General features: G+C 36.5%; 1 protein-coding gene across 2 annotated transcripts in view; it reads right to left on the reverse strand.

Moving 5' to 3' along the window:
- The window catches only part of BAZ1A (bromodomain adjacent to zinc finger domain 1A), a 94,178-nt gene that overhangs the window by 18,147 nt on the left and 51,351 nt on the right, over nucleotides 1-24,680 (reverse strand). The window contains exons 8-19 of one of the 2 annotated variants that reach the window (XM_053889348.1): nucleotides 24,324-24,423; nucleotides 23,478-23,644; nucleotides 20,039-20,134; nucleotides 18,822-18,960; nucleotides 17,354-17,500; nucleotides 12,374-12,469; nucleotides 12,024-12,248; nucleotides 10,715-10,880; nucleotides 10,338-10,451; nucleotides 6,046-6,170; nucleotides 2,068-2,664; nucleotides 308-471 (exon numbers count right to left, since the gene is read on the reverse strand). In XM_053889348.1, coding sequence (XP_053745323.1) covers nucleotides 308-471; nucleotides 2,068-2,664; nucleotides 6,046-6,170; nucleotides 10,338-10,451; nucleotides 10,715-10,880; nucleotides 12,024-12,248; nucleotides 12,374-12,469; nucleotides 17,354-17,500; nucleotides 18,822-18,960; nucleotides 20,039-20,134; nucleotides 23,478-23,644; nucleotides 24,324-24,423 — 2,136 coding nt within the window. The remainder of the gene's footprint in view (nucleotides 1-307; nucleotides 472-2,067; nucleotides 2,665-6,045; nucleotides 6,171-10,337; nucleotides 10,452-10,714; nucleotides 10,881-12,023; nucleotides 12,249-12,373; nucleotides 12,470-17,353; nucleotides 17,501-18,821; nucleotides 18,961-20,038; nucleotides 20,135-23,477; nucleotides 23,645-24,323; nucleotides 24,424-24,680) is intronic. The other variant, XM_053889347.1, reaches the window with a different exon arrangement.

A 24,680-nucleotide genomic window follows, 5' to 3' on the forward strand; every position in this document is an offset into this window, starting at 1 on the left:
TAACATCTCAGATGAAAATACCGCAAAACAGTTATTTTAAACATACTAAAAATTACTATTAAAAAGGTCAATTATGTTCATTAAATTCTGTTTAAGAAAGCAGATAGCCATATAGTACATTTAAGAAAGATTTCTATTCATATATTAGTATTTTGATAGAGGGGAACTAACTTAGTTTTCATAAAAAAATATTATCACTCCCATGCATTTATTCAAAACACACATGCCTTGCCTGTATCAAATAAGTTAATAAAAATAATGAAAACTTTGGTAATTAGGTAAACTAAAAATGGGACCAGGTACTAACCTTGATTGCTCCTAATGTTCCTTGGTAGATCCTGTCTTCAATATCCAAAAGAAAATCTCTCAGCCTCAATTCAAGCTGTCTTTCCGCAGACATCTGAGATGAATCATATGCAGTGGAAGATCTTCCCCGACTATAGGTAGGTTTGCTATCAGTTTGAGGTTTGTCTGAAATAGTTACCAATACCTTTATTATGAATTTCTTATTAAAAACACAATTTTCCCAATGTGACAGTTATGATCATGAGATAATGGATTTATAAAAACACTTAGTAAATTCTAAAGTACAAAAAGGGGGGGGGGGGCAGAAATGTTTGCACATCAGATATCTGATGAGGAACTTGTGTCTAAAATATATGAAGAACTCTTACAACTCAATAAAAAGACAACCTAATAAAAAGAATGGGCAATAGGTATTTGAATAGACTTTTCTTTAAGGAAGATATACAAATGGCCAACTAAGACCATGAAAAGATGCTCAACATTACTGGTCTTTAGGAAATACACACCAAAACCACAATCAAGTACTACTTAATACCTCTAAAATGGTTAGAATCTAAAAGTCAGATAGTAACAAGAGTTGACACGAATGTGGAAAAAATTTAACCCTCATACACTGTTGGCAGAAATATATAATGGTGCAGCTGCTTTGGAAAACAGTATGGCAGTTCCTCAAATGATTAAACAGAATTACCATATGACCCAATAATTGCACTCTTAGATATACACTCAAGAGAAATAAAAACATATGTCGACACAAAAACTTGTACACAAACATTTACAGCAGCATTATTCATAACAGCCAAAATGTGGAAAAAACAGAAACATCCATCAACTAACAGTTAAGTAAAATGTGGCGTTTACCTACATAATGAAACATCATTTGGTTATGAGAAGGTATGAAGTACTGACACACGCTACTACTTGGATGCACCTTGAAAACATTGTGCTAAGTGAAAGAAGTCAGTTACAAAAAAACATATATAGTATATGATACTATTCATAGAAGATGTTCAGACAGGGAAATTTCCAGAGAAGGAAAACAAATATGGGGTTTCTTTTCGAGGTGACAAAAATGTTCTAAAATTGACTGTGTGATGGTTGCACATCTGTGAATATTAATGAGAACCACTGACTGTACACTTGACATGAGTGAACTGCACAGCATATGAACTAATCTCAATAAAGCTGTTAAAGAATTGTGATCTGAAGTTTTTAATTCTGAAGAGAACTAAAGTAGACATGACAGTATTCCCCTAAATTTAAGAGTTCTTTACCTAGAGAAACTCAGTAATATGAAAACGCCAAAAACGCCTTATTACCTTCTTTTACCTGTTATCAATGAACCAGCCATTGTATGCTGCTACCCTATCTGCCCTTGCAGCCAGTCTCCAAAGATGTAATCACTAATGGAAACTGTCCCTGGGACCCTCAGCCAAAACCCCTAGTGAATGAACTATCATGTCTATTGTCTAAAACTAATGGCAACCTTAGTGCCTTGGGTATTCAGAGTCTACTGATCAGGGAATGGGACTGGGAAGAATATGAATCTTCCTATACGGCCATTCCTCATAATCTAAACGGAACCCAGTGAAATCTTGTCTAACTGGAAAACATTCTCTAACTTGCCAACTGAGAACATGGTCCAAATGAAAGAGAAGACAGAAGATGTTTTAAATATAGCTCTAATAGCTTGACAGATGTTTAATCCTGAACCAGAGATTATGGGGAGAGAAAAAGAAATAGTTTTCAATGAAAATTTACCTGAAAAATGAAATTTCTCTTCAGAAAAATGGGCTAGCTGTGCACATATTCTGCTTTTCTCTTGCAACAAAGTTTCTTTTAAGGCACTTTCTCTATGTCCTCTAGAATTTAGAGCTTCAATAAGCTGGTCTAGCTGTTCACAAGAACTGTAAAAGCACCACCGATTCGGCTTATGCACTGGTTTTGGCAGCTGCACAGAATCATCACATGGACCTTGGTCAATGTTGGAGGTAGATTCAGACATCAAAGACTCTCCAGTTTTAGTGGATACCTGAGGATCCTGAGACTGTACATTATTCTGAAATGATGAAGGTCTAGGCAACAGCATGTCTTCAGTGAGACCAGAATAATCCTCTTCAATAAATAAGCCAGGAATAGAAGGGAAAATCCAGTATCGCCTATACATGCGGTCTCGGCCCAAGGGAAAGATATTGGTACACGCTATGGCACTTTGGATTTTTTCCAAGAGCTCTTTCTCTTTTCGTTCATGTTCCTGTTTTAAAGCTGTTTCTTCATCAGCAGTAAGAGGCTCTCTCGTTACACAGTTGACTTCTTCCTGTCTTGTAAATTCTTTAAACCCATTTTGTCCCCTTTTCCCTATAATTGAAACATTTGATCATCATCACATTTTAAATTTTCATCAGAAAAATATACAAAGCCATCCCAAATTACTATGTATTATGGACCAAACCTAATGCCCAACAAATTCATAGGTTGAAATCCTAAACCCCAATGTAACTATATTTGGAGACAGGGCCTTTAAGGAGGTAATTAAGGTTAAATGAGTCCAGAGAGCAGGACCCTAATTCAGGACTGGGGTACTTATAAGAGGAGAAAAGAAAGAAACCAGAGTGCTCACTCACTTCACTTGTGGGCACAGAAGACAAGTCATGTGAGGACACAATGACAAGGTGCAATAGCAAGCTGAGAGAGGCCTCACCAGAAACCAACCCTGCTTGTACCTTGATCTTGGACTTCCAGCCTCCAGAACTGTGAGAAAATTAATTTCTGTTGTTTAAGCCACCCAGTCTGCGATATTTTATTATGGTGCACGAACAGACTAATACTCTATGCTGGTAAGAAACTGGACTTACTTACAATACAAGAGTCACACAAAAAAACTGTAATCTCACACTGGAGAGTGAGGCAGAATCTGTTATGTTGCAACATAGTTCTTTCTTTAAGGCAGGAGTCAGTAAACTAGTTTTATAAAGGTCTAGCTAGTAAATATTTTTAGGTTTTGTGGGCCATATGGTTTCTGCGCACAGCTGCTCAACTGTGCCATTGTAGCATGAAAGCAGCCACAGACAATATGTAAATGAACAAGAATGACTGTGTTCAATTAAAACTATGGTCACTGAAATCTGAATTTCATTTAATTTTCATATCACAAAATATCATTCTTCCTTCCCCAACTACTTAAAAATATAAAAACCATTTTTAGCTTATGGATTATATAAAAACGGGCAAGGCAGATTTGGCCAATGGGCTGTAGTTTACAAACCAATGATTTTAGGTAACACAACCCCTAATGCTTAGTTGGGTACCTAGCAGTTCAAACGAAGGACATTTTCCAGCAAGAAATGTTTCTCCAGGGGCATGGCTACATGAGAAACTTCTGGCCAAAGAGATGGGAGCAGAAGCATTAAATGTAACCTCTGGGTTGTACCTCTCTGCATTTCCCATCTTTCAACTAGCCAGAATGGAGACATGGGGATAAATCATTTTTGAACATGAGAATGGCAGCAAACCCTATGGATGGCAGTACCAACAAGACAGGAAGAGACTGGATTCCTGGTGACCTGCCAGGCCTTTCTTTTATGGTGTATTGAAGAATTAAACTTCTCTTCTTTCAGTCACTGTCAGATTGCTTAGATGGGTGGGGAGTTACTTCTATTTCTTTGCTTGAAAGTGTTTGTATATAAGATTATAATTATCTGCTTCTTTGGGGCACCTGGGTGGCTCAGCTGGTTGAGTGTCTGATTCTTGATTTTGGCTCAGGTCATGATCTCATGGTTCATGCACTGACTGCGTGAGGAGACTGCCTGCAATTCTCTCTCTGCCCCTCCCCTGCTTGCTCGCAAATAAAGATTAAAAAAAATTATCTGCTTCTTTAAAATTTTGCAAAATTCACCTATAAAGTTGTCTAGGACTGACATTGTCTTTGTAGGAAGAATTTTAATACTGATTCAAGACCTAAAGGTTTAGGACCAGTCACCTTTTAAATTTTCTCATGCATTTTTATAATGTGTGTTTTTCTAGGATTTTGCTTTATTTTTGCCTCCATTTTCCTTTTTTTAAATTTTTTTTTTTTTTTTTTTTTTTTGAAGGAGAGAGAGACAGAGCATGCACAGGGGTGGGGCAAAGAGAGAGGGAGACACAGAATCCAAAGCAGGCTCCAGGCTCTGAGCTGTCAGCACAGAGCCTGATGCTGGGCTCGAACTCACAAACTGTGAGATTATGACCTGAGTCAAAGATGGACGTTTAACCGACTGAGCCACCCAGACGCCCCTAAACATTTTTTTTAAAGCTTTATTTATTTTATTTTTGTGAGAGTCAGAGATGACACGAGTTGGGGAGGGGCAGAGAGAGAGGGAGACAGAGAATCTCAAGCAGGTTCCGCATGAATGAGGGGCTTGAACTCACGAACTGTGAGATCATGACCTGAGCCAAAACAAACTGACGCTTAACCAACTGAGCAACACAGGTGCCCCCTTTATGCCTCCATTTTCAAAGTTATTTCCATAAAACTGTATATGCTGTTTCCTTACCTTTAAATTTCTACTCTTATCTGTAGTTATGTTTACCTTTTCAGTCCTAACCTTATTGTGACTTTCCCCCCAAATCAATTTCAACAAAAGTTTGTCTAGTTTGTATCTTTTTCAAACAACTAATTTTTGGCTTTGCTGTTCTCCTGTATTACAGTTTACTTTTTATTAATTTCTATTTGTATCTATTGTTTCCTTTTATCTGGAAGGATTATTCTATCTTCTACCGCTAACTTCTTAAATGAATGCCTATGTCAATTTGCCTTTCTTCTTTCCTAATATGTATTAAAACTATAAATTTTCGACTAAGTAGAGGGACTGTATCCAACAAGTATTAATGTGCAGTACTGATTAGCTTTTTTTCAGTACTGAGTAGTTTTAAACATTTTCTAGTTTCTATTTATGGTTTCTACTTTGACCTATTACTTATAAGTGTGTTTTAAATGAGGTGTTTAAACCTCTAATCAAATGAGGTTTTTTTTTGTTTTGGATTTCTAAATCAATTGCATTATAATCAGAAAATATAGCCTTCATGATACAGGAGATTTTCTGTCTACTTATAATAGCCATTTTAGAAAATAATGTAGAAAAAAAAGATACCATCAAAATTATAGGCACAGAATAAACTTACAAATCTCCTTCAGTAGTTGTCAAATGAAGATGGTTAAAGATCCTCAGAAGTAAATTATATCAACAACTTTAAAAAAATGTGTTCCCTTTGATCTACATTTATAAAATTATTTTAAGGTAGTAGATTTCCATTCTCAATCATTTGGTACCAATTATAAGCATTACTGACCTTTGTATTTCTAGCATCTAAAAGGTACTCAATGAATGTTGAGTAGGCTATAGAATAAAAATTTCTATTTCGCCTAATATCAAGTAGTCAATACCAAACTCAACAAAACTCGCTAACCAGAAGTTGAAGTTATGTGAAACTGATCTGTTAAAAGAATATGAATATTGTCTCTCTTCCCTAAAGTATAAATGACATGAGAATAAAGACAGAATGTAACTTCTAACACCATTTTTTAACAAAATGGTCACCATCTAAGGAACTTATCACTGCTATGAGTTGGGCATTTAAAAACAAACACACCTAGGAATAATAAATGGAAGTAATCTAATACATATTTCAGTATAGCTGATTTATAATGTGCCTTATTAATTAAAAACAAGCAAGCATGCCCTTAAGAAATTTCTATATTACCCCTTCTGCCTCTTTTATGTGATCTGGGGTCATCTTCATCTTCAGTGATGGTATCTTGATCAAGTTCCTTTTGCTCCATTTCTTTGCTCTCAGTGCTAGTATCAAAATCTTCCCTTTCTTCCTCCCTTAAGGAAAAAAAAAAAGATTACTTTCATTAAAGAATATATAAAATTCCATTCATGAGCTATTCATTGCCTGCTTATGAAGGGCTAGCCATTATGTTTAGGAAGTAGTGGACAAAATGATATTCTTGCAGAGGAAACAGATAACACAAACAATTATAAAATTAAAATATGTAATAACTATTAAAAAAGGAGAAGTTCAAGGTGCTATGAAAACATTTCAAGGTGAACTGAAATCTAGTCTCAGGGATCAAGAAAGGCTTGCTTGAGGGGCGCCTGGGTGGCTCAGTCGGTTAAGTGTCCGACTTCGGCTCAGGTCATGATCTCACGGTCCGTGAGTTCGAGCCCCGCGTCGGCTCTGTGCTGACAGCTCAGAGCCTGGAGCCTGTTTCGGATTCTGTGTCTCCCTCTCTCTCTGACCCTCCCCTGTTCATGCTCTGTCTCTCTCTGTCTCAAAAATAAATAAATGTTAAAAAAAAAAAAATTAAAAAAAAAAAAAAAGAAAGGCTTGCTTGAAGAAGTGATAGTTAAACTGTGAGACTAGGGAGACCAGGGAGGGGTAAGGCAGCAGGTGAGAAGAAATCTCCATTTCTAGCAGAGGGGAAAATGTGTGCAATGGCATTGAGCTGAAGAGAAAAGGAAAGAGCTTTTTTCTCTATTATTTTGAGAAAAATATAAAACAAAGAAGTTGTCCTAGATATAGATGAGACAAGGGCAGAGTTAGGTCATACTGGGCCTTGTAGGGAATTATTCAATAAGCAATGGGGGAAAAAGTAGAATTTAGAAAACAGAAATGATTAAAAGGCACTTTGGCTGCTATGTGCAAAAGGATCTGGGAGAGAAAGTAGATGAAGGGAGACAAGGGGCCACTGTTAACAGTCTAGGTAGCTGGCTGGGAGGTGATGGTTGGCTCAGAGTAGAAAGTAGGTGGTAAGTAGACAAATAGTGGAGGAGAGAAGATAAATTTCTGATACAGTTAACAGGCTGAATAAATACAATATGGATATTTAATTCATTATACTATCCAAATTAAAATTAAAATTGTATGGGGCAGCTGGTGGCTCAGTTGGTTAAGCGTCTGACTTTGACTTAGGTCATGATCTCACGGTTTGTGGGTTTGAGCCCCGCGTCCAGTTCTGTGCTGACAGCTCGGAGCCTGAAGCCTGCTTCGGATTCTGTGTCTCCCTCTCTCTCTGCCCCTCCCCTGTTCCTGCTCTCTCTCTCTCAAAAATAAATAAACATTAAAAAAATTTTTTTTTAAGTTTAAAATTGTATGAACCTTGAAATAAGTTCCACCATATTTTATTTATTCAGAGAGAGAGAGTGTGTGTCTGAACACAAGCGGGGGAGGGGCAGAGAAAATCCCAAGCAGCCTTTCTACTGTCAATGCAGAGCTCACGAACTGAACTGTGAGATCCTGACCTGAGCCAAAATCAAGAGTTGGATGCCGACTGAGCCACCCAGGCGCCCCAATAAGTTCCACCATTTATGGTCTTTATCCAAAGCAAGGTTTGCAAACTCAAATGTGTTTAGGAGCCAGAGGGATAATGTAAATGAGGCAAGGCTAGATGAGTATAAAAATATATGAAATGGTGGAATCTGTAACATGTTTATTTTTATTTCTTGGAAGTTTGTCTGTTTATTTTTGAGAAAGAGGGACAGAGAGAGAGAACCAGCAGGGGAGGAACAGAGAGAGAGGAGATAGAAGATCTGAAGTAGGCTCTGTGCTGACAGCAGTGAGCCCAATACAGGGCTCGATCCCACCAACCGTGAGATTATGACCTGAGCCGAAGTTGGACGCTTAACCAACTGAGCCACCCAGGTGCTCTTCTTTTGTTTTTAAATTAAGATATCAGAAAGAAAAAATTCAGGTGATGAATAGTAACTCAACGTATTCTGGTAATTATTTTGCAACATATGCATATATCAAATCATTATGTCGTATACCCTAAATGATTAATACAATGTTATAAGTCACTTATATCTCAATAAAACTAGAAAGGGTTTATAAAATGTGAAAAAAAATTGAGATATAACTCACATACCCTAAAACCACCATTTTAAAGTATACAAATTCAGTGGTTTTTAGTATATTACAAGGTTGTGCAATCATTACACCCATCTAATTCTAGAACAGTATCATCATCCCCAAAGAAAAAGCCTATAGCCATTAGTAGTCACTTTCCATTTCCTCTTCCCCACTGTCCTGGTACTCACTCATCTACTTTTTGCTGTGTATTTGCCCATTCCGGACTACTTATATAAATGAGATCATACAACACATGGTCTTTTATGACTGGTTTCTTTTACTCAGCACCGTTTTCAAAGTTTATCTACATTGTAGCATGTATGAGAATTCTATTCTTCTTTATTGCTGAATAACCTTCTGCTATATGGATATACCACTGAAGAAATACATCGTTTTGTTTAACCATTCGTCAACTGATGGACATTCGGGTTATTTCCATTTCTTTGGCTATTAAGAATAATGATGCTATGAACTTTTGTATACCGATTTCTGGGTGAACGTATGCTCTTAATTCTCTGAGTATATACCTAGGAGTGGAATCGCTGGGTCATATGGCAACAAATGTTTTAACTGTTTGAGGGACTGCCAAATTTATCCAGAGCAGCCGCACCATTTTACATCTCCACCTGCAATGCATGAGAGTTCCGATTTCTCCACAGTCTCACCAACACTTCTTATTGTCCCTTCATTGGATTACAGCCATCCTAGTGAGTATGAGGTAATATCTCATTGTGAATTCGATGTGTGTTTCCCTAATGACTAAAGATGTTGAATATCTTCTGTGCTTCTTGTATATCTTCTTTGGAGAAATGCCTATTAAAATCCTTTTCCCATTTTTTAAACCGGTTGTTCTTTTATTGTTGAGTTGTATGAGTTCTTTACATATTCTGGATATTATGCCATTATTATTATTATTATATTACTTTTAATGTTTGTTTACTTTTGAAACAGAGAGACAGAGAGAGAGAGAGAGAGAGACAGAGTGCAAGCAGAGGAGGGGCAGAGAGAGAGACACACACACACACACACACACATAGAATCCGAAGCAGGTTCCAGGCTGTGAGCTGTCAGCACACAGCTAGACGTGGGGCTCAAACCCACAAACCATGAGATCATGACCTGAGCTGAAGTTGGATGCTTAACTGAGCCATCTAGGCATCCCTGGGTATTATACCATTATTAGAGATATGATTTGCAAATATTTTTTCCCATCTACTGAGCTGTCTTTTTACTTTTTTTTCCCCCCTTAGAGAGAGAGAGAGTGCACATGGGTGCAAGCAGGGGAGAGAGGCAGAGAGAGCAAATCCCAAGCAGACTCCACACCCAGTGCAGAGCCTGACACAGGACTCGATCCCACAATCCTGGGATCATGATAGAAGCTGAAGTCAAGAGTCGGACGTGCAACCAACTGAGCCACCTAGACACCTCTTTCTACTTTCTTGACAGTGCTCTTTGAAGCATGAAAGTTTTTAACTTTGATGAAATCGAAGTATTTGTTTTTTTCTTTGATTGCTTGTTATTTAGGTATCAGATTAACTTTCCTAAGCTAAGCTAAATTCTATTTCTTAAAGTATTGTTGATGGCCATATAAAATACAGCTGTTGCAAGTTTGTGACTTACAGGTATTTCTATATGAAAGTATAACTAAAAGTCAATACATTAATTTTGGAATACTGAGATTTTTGGAGCCTTCCTTTGCAAATTTTATAAAAAAAATTCTGGTAAATTTGAATACAGTTTGCCATGTACAATATGAAAAAATTCCCACTTGTCTTCATAGCCAATTATCATCCCAAATATTTTCAAATGAAAAAGAGTACCTAAGTCACTAAATTACTTAAGGGGCTTTCATCTTCTCCCTATACCATCTATTAAAACCTCCAAGTTCATCCCCACTCCTCAATAAACTCAGAGGAGCTTTGTGAAACATAATGCACAACGGTGATGGTGATGGAGATGGGAGATACCACTATTAATACATTACTGGTTAAAAAGAGGCTACAGGCCCATTGGCACAATTGTTATGTACCTATGAATAAGAAACTAGAAAGCTAGTTTTTAAAACTTTTGAAAGCATTTTAGAGTTTAAAGTGCTGATTTTTGTTCTTATGTAAGAATAAGCAGTGTAATTCAAACCATACCCAACAGATATATCTACGGCTGAATTTCTTTGCTCATCTTCCTTCAGTTTCTCTTGTTTCTCTTTCATTTTTTGTTCTTGTTCCTTCAGTTTTTCCTCCTTCCTTTTGCGAATTCTGAAAGTTAAAATAAAATACTACAGTCTATTTGATGGAAGATAATTTCAACTTTTAGCATCTTGTCTTCAACCATAAAATTATGGAAAGTGATCCAAATGTTATCACAAAACCGTAAGGTAGTATTCATTCATAACCTCTTAGGTAAGCCATCAAACACCAGTGTGAGCCAAGGTCATATTACAGCCCATTGTCAAGTACGGTTTTAGATGTAAAGGAATAAGCAGCCTTCATTGGCACAACTGACTATAATCATCTCTCACCTAGCAGCTGCTTCTTCCCTCTCTTTCCGATGTTGTTCTGCTTTTAATTCCCGGAACTCCTGCTTTGCCTGTCGTAATATATCAACATAATCTTCAATGAAATCCCTAGTAGAAACTAGGGTCAGTAGTTTCCCACAGAGAGCATGAAGTATCTTCATTTTTTCTCCTGTCAAAAATTGGTAAATAAATTCTGTATCATCAATGACAAAACGGAATTGTTTGAAAAATCTTAATTTGTGGCTCAATGTGAAAATGCTTAAAAAAATAGGAAAAAAATCTCAAGATCAAACATGCCAATGGCATGTCTTCAGAAAAAGCAACTGAGTCCAAATTAATAATAGTTATGTAATATGCAAGGCATTTCAAATACTAGTAACTACTTTATATACCAGTTAAATATACATGAAAAATTTTCTAATGACAATTTTTTTCAAGTTTTAATTTTTGGGCTCATTTATGAAGTTCAAATAAAGTCTAAATTATAACCACATGGATTTTTAAAAAATGGCAACAGGCAAATTGCTACTCTGAAAATACTGCACAAAAAAAAACCCCACCATAAATTATAAAAACTATATGAATGTTAGGAATGAATGCACTCTACTTTTATTAGATGTTCTCTGAAATAAGCATATTATTATTATTTTTTTTTTTTTCAGTTCATGGGGTTTTATTTTATTTTATTTTTTTTTAATATATGAAATTTACTGTCAAATTGGTTTCCATACAACACCCAGTGCTCATCCCAAAAGGTGCCCTCTTCAATACCCATCACCTACCCTCTCTTCCCTCCCACCCCCCATCAACCCTCAGTTTGTTCTCAGTTTTTAAGAGTCTCTTATGATAATCATATTAAAGTCGGTATGTTTGTACACTGTAATTTTTTATTTAAAAAAGGAAGTGAAAAGAAACTTCACCTTCATACACCATTTCTCATACCTCAAACACTATTCAAGCAAATGTTACAATTTAGCTGCTCCGGCTTAAATTTCTGATATATTGATAAATAAAAGTGAAAGCCAGCTAATTGTCACTTATCCTTCTAAATTTAGTAGATGTAGTAGATTAGCCACCAGGAAAATCCAAATAAAAAAGAAAAGAAAATCAGAAATAGTTAAAGCTAGTAGGAAAACAACAGTAGTTTCCATCTGGGTCACTATTTGTAGTCCAACAATTTTTTTAAGACTGCTCTTTCTTTTAAAACTGGTATCATCTAAAATTTCTCATCAGCACCTAGTTTTCTGGCCTAAAGAGATAAAAGAAGGTAGGAAGGAGGCAGGTTATACAAACTCCAACTTGCAAAGTTTACCTGGTGTCAAATCATATACTGAAGTGCTTGACAGTTTCTTCACTAGACTGGGATTGCTCAAACGAAGTTCCATACAGGCATCATCTGTAGCATCAAATCCTCCTCGTTTCTGGTATCTGTACTTTGCATTTGCTGACGTTACATCAGCACCTGAAGCTAAGATGTGGAGTCTGAGGATTTCAGACAGAGTGCAGCTATCAAGATCCAAGCTTTTCAAACTGCAGCCTATAGTTGTTAAAAAATGAAACAGTCATTTAGCATATAAGCAAGGAATCCTTAGCAATGTAAAATGCACCTTAATAAAATTATCAATAAAAATCCAATTAAAAATAAATAAAACCCACACATACCCTGGTGCAACTGCGGCCATGCAGCTGCCAAAGATGCAACTGCAGACAGTGCAGATTTTGTGGGGTCTGCATCTTCATCCAAAGCCTCTGTTAAATCTTTAAGGAAATAAATACTTTATTCTAGTGCAGATCAAAGCTGGAATATTTGGGAATAATGCCCTTTTAAAATGATGAAAGAAACAGCAAACAGCTTAACATTCAGGAACCTCAAAAGAGCCAACACTAGGTAAAACAAGCATCATTCACATCCCGCCTCATGTCCACCTCAGACTATAAATCCTAAGACATGTACTGCACACTAATATCTTCCTTAGTTAACACAGAGAAGACAATTTCCAAGTTACCAACAAGGTGCACATACACATTCCAAAAAACATGGTAAAATGCACTTTAGAATTAAAAACAAATCTCCTCACTCAATACAACTTTAGAAAAGTCTACTTTGAAAATCAGAATCTACTTGAAGATCCCCAATCTTTAATAAATATTTTAGGATTGAATCATAACAAAGTATGGTTTGTGATCATCAAAAACCAGCACAGAAAAAGAACGAAAACAAGTTAAAGATAGCACTACTGTCACTTAACCATTGATTTATCCTCTTCATTAAATTTCCTATATTTTGAAAACTCTGCAATCTAAGAAACCACAGGGAGATTTCCCTGTATTTTCTAAGTAAATTGCTTTAACTTTGAAAACCATCCCTAGCTTACAAATAGGACTACAGTAAATCTACTAGCACAAATGTATTTAAAGTATTAGCATATGCAATTATTCCTAATTATAATACATTGTTGATAAAAAAATTTAAAGTGTCAACTATGAAAAAACTCTAAGCTTACAAAAACCTCTTGTTATATCATAGTACAGTGGGCACAGCTTCAGACTGAGTCAGATCATATATATTCTAGTCTTGGCTCTGCCAGTCCCCTAGTTCCTAGTTACAGAACCTTTACACAAGTCACTTAATTGCCTTCATTTTTCCTAAAGGAGTGAATCTAGATCAATGGTTTTTAAATTCTTCAAATATTTCTTGGGGAATCCAATAGAAAAGAGATAAAAGTTCCTTTGTTAAGTGGGTATGGAGATGATAATCCTGCCCATTCATCTTTTCCAACTCTCCTGCAGTGGCACCAAGGAATCCCTGTACAACTCATAGTATTCCATGGGTTAGAGTTAAAAATCACTGGGCTAAACTGTCTGTGGCTCCTTATCTTTCTACTATGTTTTCCTTCCAAAAATTCACAAGCTGACAAAATGAACCTCAGAGAACAGAATTGCTGTCCTTTACTAAAAGGAAAAAGGCAACTCTGGGATCATGTTTGATTACAATCATTGACAATTTCATGGCATTAAAGCATAGACAATGCCACACAGGAGAAGTTACTTGACTAAACATTGCAAATATGCAGAAGTTACTCCTACCAGGCCAAGAATCCAGTCCAAATGAGACATTATAATCTTCCTTACCAGAGAAATACAAGAGCTAAAACTTCCTCAATTTTCATTTTACATGTAAAGTCAAACAAAATTAATAGGCACTCTAAAATTAATAACAGTCCCAGTAAAAGTGAACTGATCCTCTTCCTTTGCAGCAATTACCATGTTCAACCTATTTTATCTGTAGTCAGTTTTAATATCCTAGGACAAAGTTATAAAGGCCTTAGGAAATGAACAACCAAAAACATGACAGATTACCTTTTTTTGATTAAAAATTTTTTATTATTTTTAGTGTTTATTTTTTTGAGAGAGAGAGAAGGGGGGAGAGAGAGACACACACACACACACACAGAGCACGAGCAGGGGAAGGGCAGAGAGAGGGGGAGACACAGAACCTGAAGCAGGCTCCAGGCTCTGAGCTGTCAGCACAGAGCCCAAAGCAGGGCTGGAACTCATGAACTGTGAGACCATCAGACCTGGGAGATCATGACCTGAGCTGAAGTCAGACGCTTAACGGACTGAGCCATCCAGGCGCCCCAACAGTTTACTTTTAATTGTGTTCACGTAACATGTTAAAATATGTAGGGGTGCCTGGCTGGCTCAGTCGGTAAAGCACGTGACTCTTAATCTCAGGGTTGTGAGTTCGAGCCCCATGTTGGGCATGGAGCTTACTTAAAAAAAAGTAAAATGTATTCTTTAACTCAATTATTTGCCAAATGACATTCTCAAGAAACTGTATTATTACTCTAGGATTTGCTTAGAGACAGTCAGTTGGGTATATCATGCCAAGAGAATACAGTTGACCCTTGAACAACATGTGTTTGAATTCTGTGGGGCCACTTATAAGTGGATTTTTATAGAACAGTACTATAAATGTATTTTCTCTATAACATTTTCTTTTTTCCACCTTACTTTATTATAAGAACACAGCATTTAATACATATAATATACAAAACATGTATTGATGAACTGTTTCTATTATCAGTAAGGCTGCCAGTCAACAGTAGGCTATTAGTAGTTAAGTTTGGGGGGCAGCCAAAAGTTACATGTGCATTTTTCAGCTAGGGGTGGGGAGAGCTGTCATTCCTAACCCCTGTGTTCTTCAAGGCTCAACTGTACAGCTGAACTGTGTCTGTTATGATTATCTTAAAGTTACATTTATCATCAGAGTAATCTAGAATCTACAATTCCAACACTAAACAATGATATCTTAGCAAATACACAAAACTATGCTATCTAAGGAGGATGCTCTTGTTCCCATACTTTGAAGGGCTTCCAAGTTCATGATGTAAGACTAAAGAGAGGAATTGAAAATTTTAATGTAAGATTTTAAAAATTGCCCAAATTTCCAAGATTTGACATAAAAACAGGGAGCCTAAAGGCCAAAGGATTTAAATCTTTTTGAAGACAGATAATTTTATAGGCAATGCTAGGGAAACAAATATTCAAATTTTCAACATCTCTGCCATATCATGAAGCAATATAGTATAGGCATTTTGAGGCTTCAGAGCAGACTTCCTGAATCTCTATCCCATCACTTTCTTATTAGCCATGTGTCTTTGGGCAAGTTAATTAAACTCCTTAAGACTAAATTTCTTTATAAGTAAAGGCAGAAAATAATTAATAATGATCTGCCTATTATACCTACCTATCTATACCACAAGGGGGTATGAGAATTAAATGAAATAATGCATATACAGTATCTTATGTCACTTGTTTTCAGGAGAACTGTGGAAAAGCTTTTTTGTTACAGAGATAGGAGGACATGTGGAAAATACCTGGGAGAACAGCCTAGGGTACTTACTGAAACTGTAATAATTATATAAAATGTAGCCAATACAACAGGAAGTAGACAAGGGTGTTAAAATTCCAAAGCATGTTTTTTCTCCTCCCTAACATTTAAATAAATATCTTCAAAAGGTGCATTAAAACCTTTATTTAATGGCCAATACTTATTCTGGGGTATAATAAGTATTATTTTAATACCTATTCTTGTATTATTTAATACAAATTATTAATTTGTATTAGTATTTATCTGCAATCCTGTACAGGACTAGAGTTATAAAAATTACAGATCAAACAAATCATGGAAAGAAAATACAATGGCAATACAAACACCAATATCTATATACATTTTTTTCTTTACACTAGCTGATTTTCCAACATAATTTCCTTGTCACCCCACTTTTTCCCATCAGTACAAAACTACAAAATTCACCTGCTTCAAATCCTGCGTTAAATACAGACTTATACCTTGTATTAAGGTCAGAACTTGGTCAATAGCCCTGTGATATTATTGGTCCTTAAGACAATCTAGTGGCTAAAAGAATGAGTATTTGCTACATTTTTTGTCTTAGATAATCCATCTTTAGTGCTGGTACTGGTTATGTTAGAAAAATCTTTAGATTTTTATGAATTGTTTGCCCTTCTATCTTCCCCTTAGTAGAGTCTCATTTTATTGACTAAGTCATCTGAGATGATAAAGGGGACAGCATTGTTAAAATGACCTTGATAAGGGACACATGGTGATTAGCACTCAAGTTAGAGAAAATATTTTGCTTGAACTTAGGCTGTAAAAGAAAAACAAAACTAACACTGGATGCATATTGATGATCCTGTTGCTTCATGAATCAGGCATTAAAAAATGAGCTCAAATTATCTAAGGTCAACAATACTATCTGAATGGAAGAATGTCCCATCTTTTTGTATCAAGACTGCTATCAAAATGTCTCCCCAAAATTATCTTATTGTGAATTTTTATGCAATACCCTAAAATAGTTTATAGATATTTTAAACAATGTCTTATGTGATATGGCAAAGTTCATGAAGAGTGTAATTCAGGAAGCCAAATCATACAAATGCTTAACAATTCCTCTGATGAAGTCCTAAACAAAATAGTGAACATACTCCATTTTAAAAATAAAAAAGGGTTTCTCTAAGAATTATTCCTACGTTAATATGTACCACATGCTGACCCCAGATATTTAAGTGCATAGCATTTAAACAGCAAAATTTCTAGTTCAAACTGTTGGTGAAATAAAAACTAAATTTTACTTAACTCTCATCTAAAAACTTTCACGTCTCAAATGAAATCAGCAACAGTATTTTCAACTTAAAGTACTGATAACAATAATTAAAGTATTTCCTTAGGTGGAGGCAAAGAAATCAGTGCCATTTAGCAGAATCTCTTGCAATTACAGATACTGGTCAATGAAATCCGTAATGTTCCTAAATCATAGGAGAAATCTAAAAGAATAAAAAGCAAGACCGATTGGGGGCAGAGGTAGATATTTTAAGGTCATCAGAAACAGGATACATTAGCTGACTGAGCCACCCAGGCGCCCCAGAAACAGGATACATTAAAACAAAGTTTTTATAAAACAACTGATAATGTATTGTTAGTATATGACTCAGGAATTGGGTAACTTGGACAGCTATATTTTAGAACTGTAAAAGCGAGGTTAATCTTAAAATAACCTTTAAAAATCAGTTTCAAAGCTACAGAGCTACTATCAATCAACAAGAATACTGAATTCTGACCTTTGGTGTCTGCATCTGTTATTTGCTCTTTGGCTACTTCCTCTTCTTCTTCAGCTATCGCCTGGAAGATGGCAGTCAGGAAGAAAAAAAGCAATTCACATAGTGGGCCTTCACTGTCATTTCCTACAAGAGCTTCCTCTAATACTTCTGTGAATAAAATGTTTAAAATGAATTTAAAGTTCTGTTCATGCACTGAAAAAACAACTCCATTGGAACAATAAACATTTTAATCGACAACAGCCTGTGCAATTATTTTTTTAAGTGTCCATTTATCAAAGTAGAGTATTATCCAAGGCAAAGTCTAAAAACAATTTATAATGATTACAATAAAATAAAACCATTAAGCCAAAAATCAGTATATTCAAGAAAGTCAAGTCAGCCTCAGCAAATCAATACAATATCTCACCTTAAGTTTAAACTTCAGGTGCAAATTAAGGTACAGATTAAAAATTATAATTTTATTCTAATTTGAGTAACAACGCAAAGATTTGTTACTGTTGCTCCGCTGCTCTCAGGAGCTATGTGGGACATTACCGTTTACCAAACAGTGCATAGGAGAGGTAATCATTAGTATTAGATGTAATCATTTATTTAAAATTTTAAAATCTAAATTTTTTTATGATCCTAATGTTGTATCCAAGTCACAACTGTTTATCTAATTTATCTTACCTAAACCAGTATTGTTTAGACCTTGATCTCTGAGGCACATGATGCATGCCTCACCCAGCTCATAAAGAGAAATTGAGGGAATGTAAAAGCCCTCCTGAAAAATATACTCTTCTTAAAATAAGAGTGGCATTATAATTCTGTCTTTGAGGGTCTCTATTTTAAGAAAACTATTTTGGTATTTGACAATTCAAAGGCCAAAATGGGATCCAAAGCCCTCCTCAATCAATGCAGTTCTTATAATGTTTACACAAAGTAAAAGTACAGAGTCAATACAGAATCACAAATCAAAGGCAGGCATAACTTATCTTAAAATATGGCTGATGTCAATTCCTTCCTTCCCTACACTTAACATCCTTCCCTACACTTAACATAAACCATGATACCCTCAAGGAGTCTATTCCTCCACTCCCTTGAATCCCAGCAGGCCTGACCAATGGACTATGACAGAAACAAGGCTTGCCAGTTCCAGGCCTAGCCTTTAAGAAGGCTGGAAGTTTCTGTTCTCTTCTTCTTGGAGTCCTTAGCTGCCACATAACAAGTGTAGGCTACTCTGACGGGAGTGGGATGCCACGTGGAGGAGCACTGAGTACCAGGCATGTGTGTGAGGAAGCTATCTTGACCATCCAGCCAGGTAAGCCTTCAGAGGACTCCAGTCCCAGTCACTCTCTGTAACCACATGAGAGACTCCAAGAAAGGGTTGGACAGCTAAGTCCAGTGACCACAGAATTTTGAGAGATAATAATTTATTACTTTAAGCCACTAATTTTAGGGTGAACTGTAACACAGCAATTGCACTTGCCTAGGGTAACTCCCTCAGGAAACTCATCTTGAAGATCAAAAAGTTCCCCAAAAGCATTAAGAAACTCCAGAACCATCAGAGCATCACCAAAGATTTCAGGAGGTAGTCTAGTCTTCACTGGAGTTGGTTCTGGAAGTTCCTGAAAGATCAAATAATTTATATAACTATTTGAGCCAATTACAGAAAATTATAATAGATAGATACATACTCTTTACCTAGTAAGATTTATTTCATGTAGACTAGTGGTTCTCAACCCTAGATGTTTATTACAATCACCTTTGGAACTTCTTAAAAATTGTTTTACAGGGGCGCTTGGGTGGCTCAGTCGGTTAAGCGGCCGACTTCAGCTCAGGTCACGATCTCACGGTCCGTGGGTTCGAGCCCCGCGTCGGGCTCTGGGCTGATGGCTCAGAGCCTGGAGCCTGCTTCCGATTCTGTGTCTCCCTCTCTCTCTGCCCCTCCCCCGTTCATGCTCTGTCTCTCTCTGTCTCAAAAATAAATAAAAACGTTAAAAAAAAAAAAAAATTAAAAAAAAAAAAATTGTTTTACAAGTTTATTTTTGAGAGAGACACAGACAGTGTCAGTGGGGAAGGGGCAGAGAGAGAGAATCCCAAGTAGGCTTCACGTTGTCAGCACAGAGCCTGATGTGGGGCTCAAACCCACGAAACTGTGAGATCATGACCGAGACACCCAGGCGCCCTGGAACTTTTTAAATGATGTGCGTCTTGGCCTTATTCCAGCTTTATTAAATCACAGTCACTAGGGACTTTTTTCTTTATTGAACTAAGAACAACTTTGGGCTAAAGTATATTTCTCACTACATTTTCTAGTTAAGAGGGACTTTTAACCTAAGATTCTGAGATCAAGGCATTAGCTGTGCCAATATTATCTTCAATGCAGGATTTCCTTAGGATATAGAATAGAATTAATCCACTGTCTACTGAACTTAGAAATGGTTCTTTATAAACTGAGATGAATGATAATACTGGATTATCAACGATCACACAAATGACCCATTAAGTCTGCGGAATAAGAAGCATTATCAAAGTTTGTTACAAAATACTAATAATGCTGTTTTGGAACTCTAAATATAGCATTTGTTTAATTGGCTATTCCTCTTAAATATGAAGAAGCCACTATGAAAGAAAAATTTCATCAGCAAAGCCACATAGGGCACACAGAGCATGGGTGTGAAACATCACATAACATACTTATACCTTAAGATCGTCACATTCCATATCTTCTCTAGGTTTACTCCACTGTTTTAAGTATTCCATATATTTTCGTTTTTCTTCACGTAATTTTTCTCTTTCCTAAAACAAAAGGTTCATAAGTTTCTTATAAGAACTTTGGCTTTTTAAAAAACTTTTTTTAATGTTTATTTATTTTTAAGAGAGAGAGAGCGACTGCAAGCAGGTGAGGGGCAAAGAGAGAGGAAGACACAGAATCCAAAGCAGCTCCAGGCTCCAAGCTGTTAGCACACAGCCTGATGCGGGGCTCGAGCTCACAAACCCCAAGATCATGACCTGAGCCGAAGTCGGACATTCAACCAACTGAGCCACCCAGGCACCCCGCTTCTAAGAACCTTGTAAAGCAGCATCATTATCACCTGAGAACTTGTAAGAATTACAAATAGCTGGGCCCCATCCCATACCTACTGAACAAGGAATTCTGGGGTTGGGACCAAGAGTTGATTTTGTTTGTTTGTGCGTTTTTCACTTTTTAAATGTTTATTCATTTTTGAGAGAGAGAGCACGCACGCACGCACGTCGGGGAGGGGCAGAGCTAGAGGTAGACACAGAATCCAAAGCAGGCTCCAGGCTCCAAGCCATCAACACAGAGCCCGACATGGGGCCTGAACCCATGAACAGTGGGATCATGACCTGAGCCAAAGTCGGACACTCAACAGACTGAGCCACTCAGGTGCCCCAACAGTTGATGTTTTCATTAAATCTTTCTGGTGATTCTGATGCATGCTAAAGTGTTAGAACCACTGATCAAAACAACACCTGCCAAAACAACTGCTATAAAGATGGAAAATGTCTCACACATAGTAGCTCCTGGATAAATATTAATTCAATCTGACTCTGCCTACAGCAGCTCTCCTATTTCAAATCAATTAAATCCTGACAAAGTAAAGTAACAAATTATTAGAGTACCTAAAATAAAACCTCCTCCTATATTTGAAATATAGTTGTTATTGTCAAGATTCATTTAACCCTAACAGCTTAGGGATACACAGAGGGACCAGTAAGTAAAAGCAATTATCAGAACACAGTTGGTGGACTTCTTTTTCTTTTATTCCCGACCATTTCTCTTGCTCACTTGGTCTTTTGATACTTCTTGGTTCTGGTATTTGAAACTGCAAAGTAAATAATGACCCTAAAAAGTCTCCAGTGAAGCAGAGTATAAATAATTTTTATTTATTACATTATATACTTATTTTCCAATAAATGTTTAACGTGTGTTAATATTATTCTCTTCCTTTGAAATTTAGGACCACTGAAGGTAATAGATGTGCACTTACCAAATTTTTAACATAAAGTGACTAGAGACAGTTACAGAACTTATTCATTGTGCTTTAAATAGTCTGCTGTACTAAGTCTTCCACTCCCCACCCCAGATAATTCTTGTAGGATGTAATAAGATGGGTGTTCTCAATCACTGTTGCTAAGAATGTAAATAAGCACATGTTTAGCAAACAAATACCCACATATGTTTGTATAGAAAATTTTTAAAATGTTCTTACCCTCTGACATAAGATTCTACTTCTACAAATTTATCCAGGGACATAATCCAAAAATAGGAAAGACTCTTATTCATAAATTTGAACAGGGTATCATCATTTATGAGCAAAAATTATAAAGCACTCATCTGTATCTCTTTGATTAACTGTTACACAGTCACTAAAAATTCCACCTTAGTTTATTTATTTAAGCATGAAAGTAGGCTTACAACATTTTTAAAAACGTGTTTTTAAAACTTTTACTTATTTTAAGGGGGAGAGAGAGCATATGCATGTGTGCACATGCAAGCAGGAAAGGGGTAGAAGGGGAGAAAGAAAGAATCCCAAGTAGGCTCCAGACTGTCAGCGCAGAGCCCAATGTAGGATTTGATCTCATGAAACGAGAGATAGTGACCGGAGCCAAAATCAAGAGTTGGACACTTAAGACTGAGCTACCCAGCAGCCCTACAATAATGTTAAATAAACAAAAATACAAAATTATAAATGCTGTATCTCTCTTTTTTAGGGCCCAGAATAAAGATTAGAAATAAATTAATCAAAGTGTTAGGAGAAAATGCGATCTCAGGGCACCTGGGTGGCTCAGTCAGGTGTCTGACTTCGGCTTAGTTCATCATCTTGCAACTCGTGCGTTCCAGCTATGCACTGGGCTCTGGGCAGAAAGCTCAGAGCCTGGAGTCTGTTTCGGACTCTATGCCTCCCTCTCTGTTTCTGCCCCTCCCCTACTTGTGTTCTCTCTCTTTCCAAAAAAAAAAAAAAAAAAGCTACCTCTAAACATTACCATTTAGATTACAAGTGGTTTTCTTCTAATATTTTTTTTAAGTGCAGTTGCTTTTCTTTCCTTTTTAAATTGTTTTTGATGTCTATTTTTGAGATAGAGCACGAGCAGGGGAGGGACAGAGAGAGGGAAACACAGAATCTGAAGCAGGCTCCAGGCTCCGAGCTGTCATCACAGAGCCTGATGGCCCAATATGGGGCTTGAACTCATGAACCTCAAGATCATGACCTGAGCTGAAGTGTGATGCTTAACCAACTGAGCCACCCAGGTGCCCCCTTCTAAATTTTCTGGAGCGTACATGTATTAGATACTTCCATCCCCATCCTAACCAATGGCCTATTTGAAACAGTTCAAGAAACTACAGGCAATTTAAATGAGCACAGTGTGTAACAGGATCATCTAGGGCCACTTGTAAAAATCCCAGAAAACCAAGGACACTGACTGACTCTGGAAGAAACCAGCTACAGAATTCTCTAGGGAATATCTACTACTAAAGATTATAAGAGATTTGCTGAGCAATCTATTTTTACAGATACTTTATTCTTCAAGGAGAATAAGAACACTCTTTCTGGTTATTTGCAGATTTTGTTTTTTTGTTTGGAAACAGCAAGAGCGGGGAGAGAGCAAAGGGGGGAGGGAGGGAGAGAGAGGGAGAGGGAGAGAGAGAATGAGAATCTTAAGCAGGCTCCAGGCTCAGTATGGAGCCTGACACGGGGCTCAATCCCACAACCCTGGGATCATGACCTGAACTGAAATCAAGAGTTGGACACTTAACTGACTGAACCAACCAGGGGTCTTGATCTTATTGTGTTTTTTCTAATCACATATTTTACTTTTGCAAGTTTTATGCATATCATTTTCCCTAAATTAGAAAGTCTAAATAATGAAGAAAATCAACTTTAAAATTGTACTTAAGGGGCTTTAGGGTGTAAAGGCCATGTATTTACATGTTGAACCTTAAATTACTAAATTTTCCAAAGCAAAAGAGAGATAAATCAACAAGTGTTTATCCAGCACTCTATGAACAACTAGAAATGTGAATCAAAGTGGTAAAAGCATTTATAAATTAACTATGAATTTAAATATGTAAAATACTATTATATAGACAGCATAGCTAAAATACTTGAATGAATACCTTTTCTCTTTCAATTTTAAGTCTCTCTTTTTCTTCTTTCTTCTTCAGTCTCTCTTCTTCAACAATTTTCTTCAATTCTTCCTTCTTTTTCTCTTTATCTTCCTTTTCTTTTTTCTTTGCTTCTAGGGCATCTGCTTTTTCTCTTTTTAATTTAGCCTTTTCAAAAGCTGTAGAGAAGGTCAAACTTAGAACTGTTCACAGACAGAAAACAACACATTTTTTAATGTAACAAAAGAATTCCTGAAATAATTTATGGTTAAATGGGATCAGTAGACTCAGAAGTGTTGTAAACTGCTGGAGGGAGCCAGCAGGTGATTCAAATGGGAAAGCAAGTTGGCTGCATTTAAGACAAACTACTGACCAGGGACAAACATACCTGCTATTTCAAAGCCCTGCTTTGAAGCCCTGGTCCTAAGACCAGGAGCAAAGTATGACCTTTTTAGAAAAGCAGAATCTCTTCTCCCACCCAGACCTACTAATTCAGAATCTTCATTTTAATAAGATTCCCAAGTGATTCATATGTACAGTCACGTCTGGAAAGCACTGTTTTATAAAGCAAAAAAATGGCCCCAAACAGTCTGTAAGCCATGGAAACTCCAATTTGTGCTTAATCTAAGCATTAGCTTGGTTTAACAGGGGATATGCTCTCCCTTGAAATATTGTTTTAAGAGATGAACACAGGTTTTATTCATCATAAAAATTTATAGATACCTAAGGGGCAAGAAATATTTATGCTTACAAGGGAAAAAAAAAAAACCCAAATAACAGAAATATGCCATTTCAGAAAGAAAGAGAAATATTCTTTCCTGTACCTAAACAGTTTTTGAAGAGAATGTTAAAACTCACCCAGTGACTTCATTTCTTCTTGCTTCAAAAGTTTGTCTCTTTCTTTAGTAGCTTTGTTCTTATAACCTGCAATTGTTTGTTTATTAACAACATTGTCCTCCTAAAAAAACAAACAGAGAAACTAGTTATAGAACACCACAACTTTTCAGACAGATGGTCTGCCTTGTTCTTACAATAATAATACAATTTTTAAAACTCTCATCAATTATACTTTCCTTATACTACAGTGAGGTTTTATTCTAAGCCTAACAAAACTTTAATAACTTTAATCATAGTAACATACAGAATATGAGGTTAGTTCTATAGTTCTACAAATTAGTACAAAAACCTCCCAGGAAAAACAACTGGTAATCTACA

Source organism: Panthera pardus, unplaced genomic scaffold (assembly GCF_024362965.1).
Source record: "Panthera pardus isolate Hobbes unplaced genomic scaffold, ASM2436296v1 HiC_scaffold_24, whole genome shotgun sequence".
In the NCBI taxonomy this organism is placed as follows: Eukaryota; Metazoa; Chordata; class Mammalia; order Carnivora; family Felidae; genus Panthera; species Panthera pardus.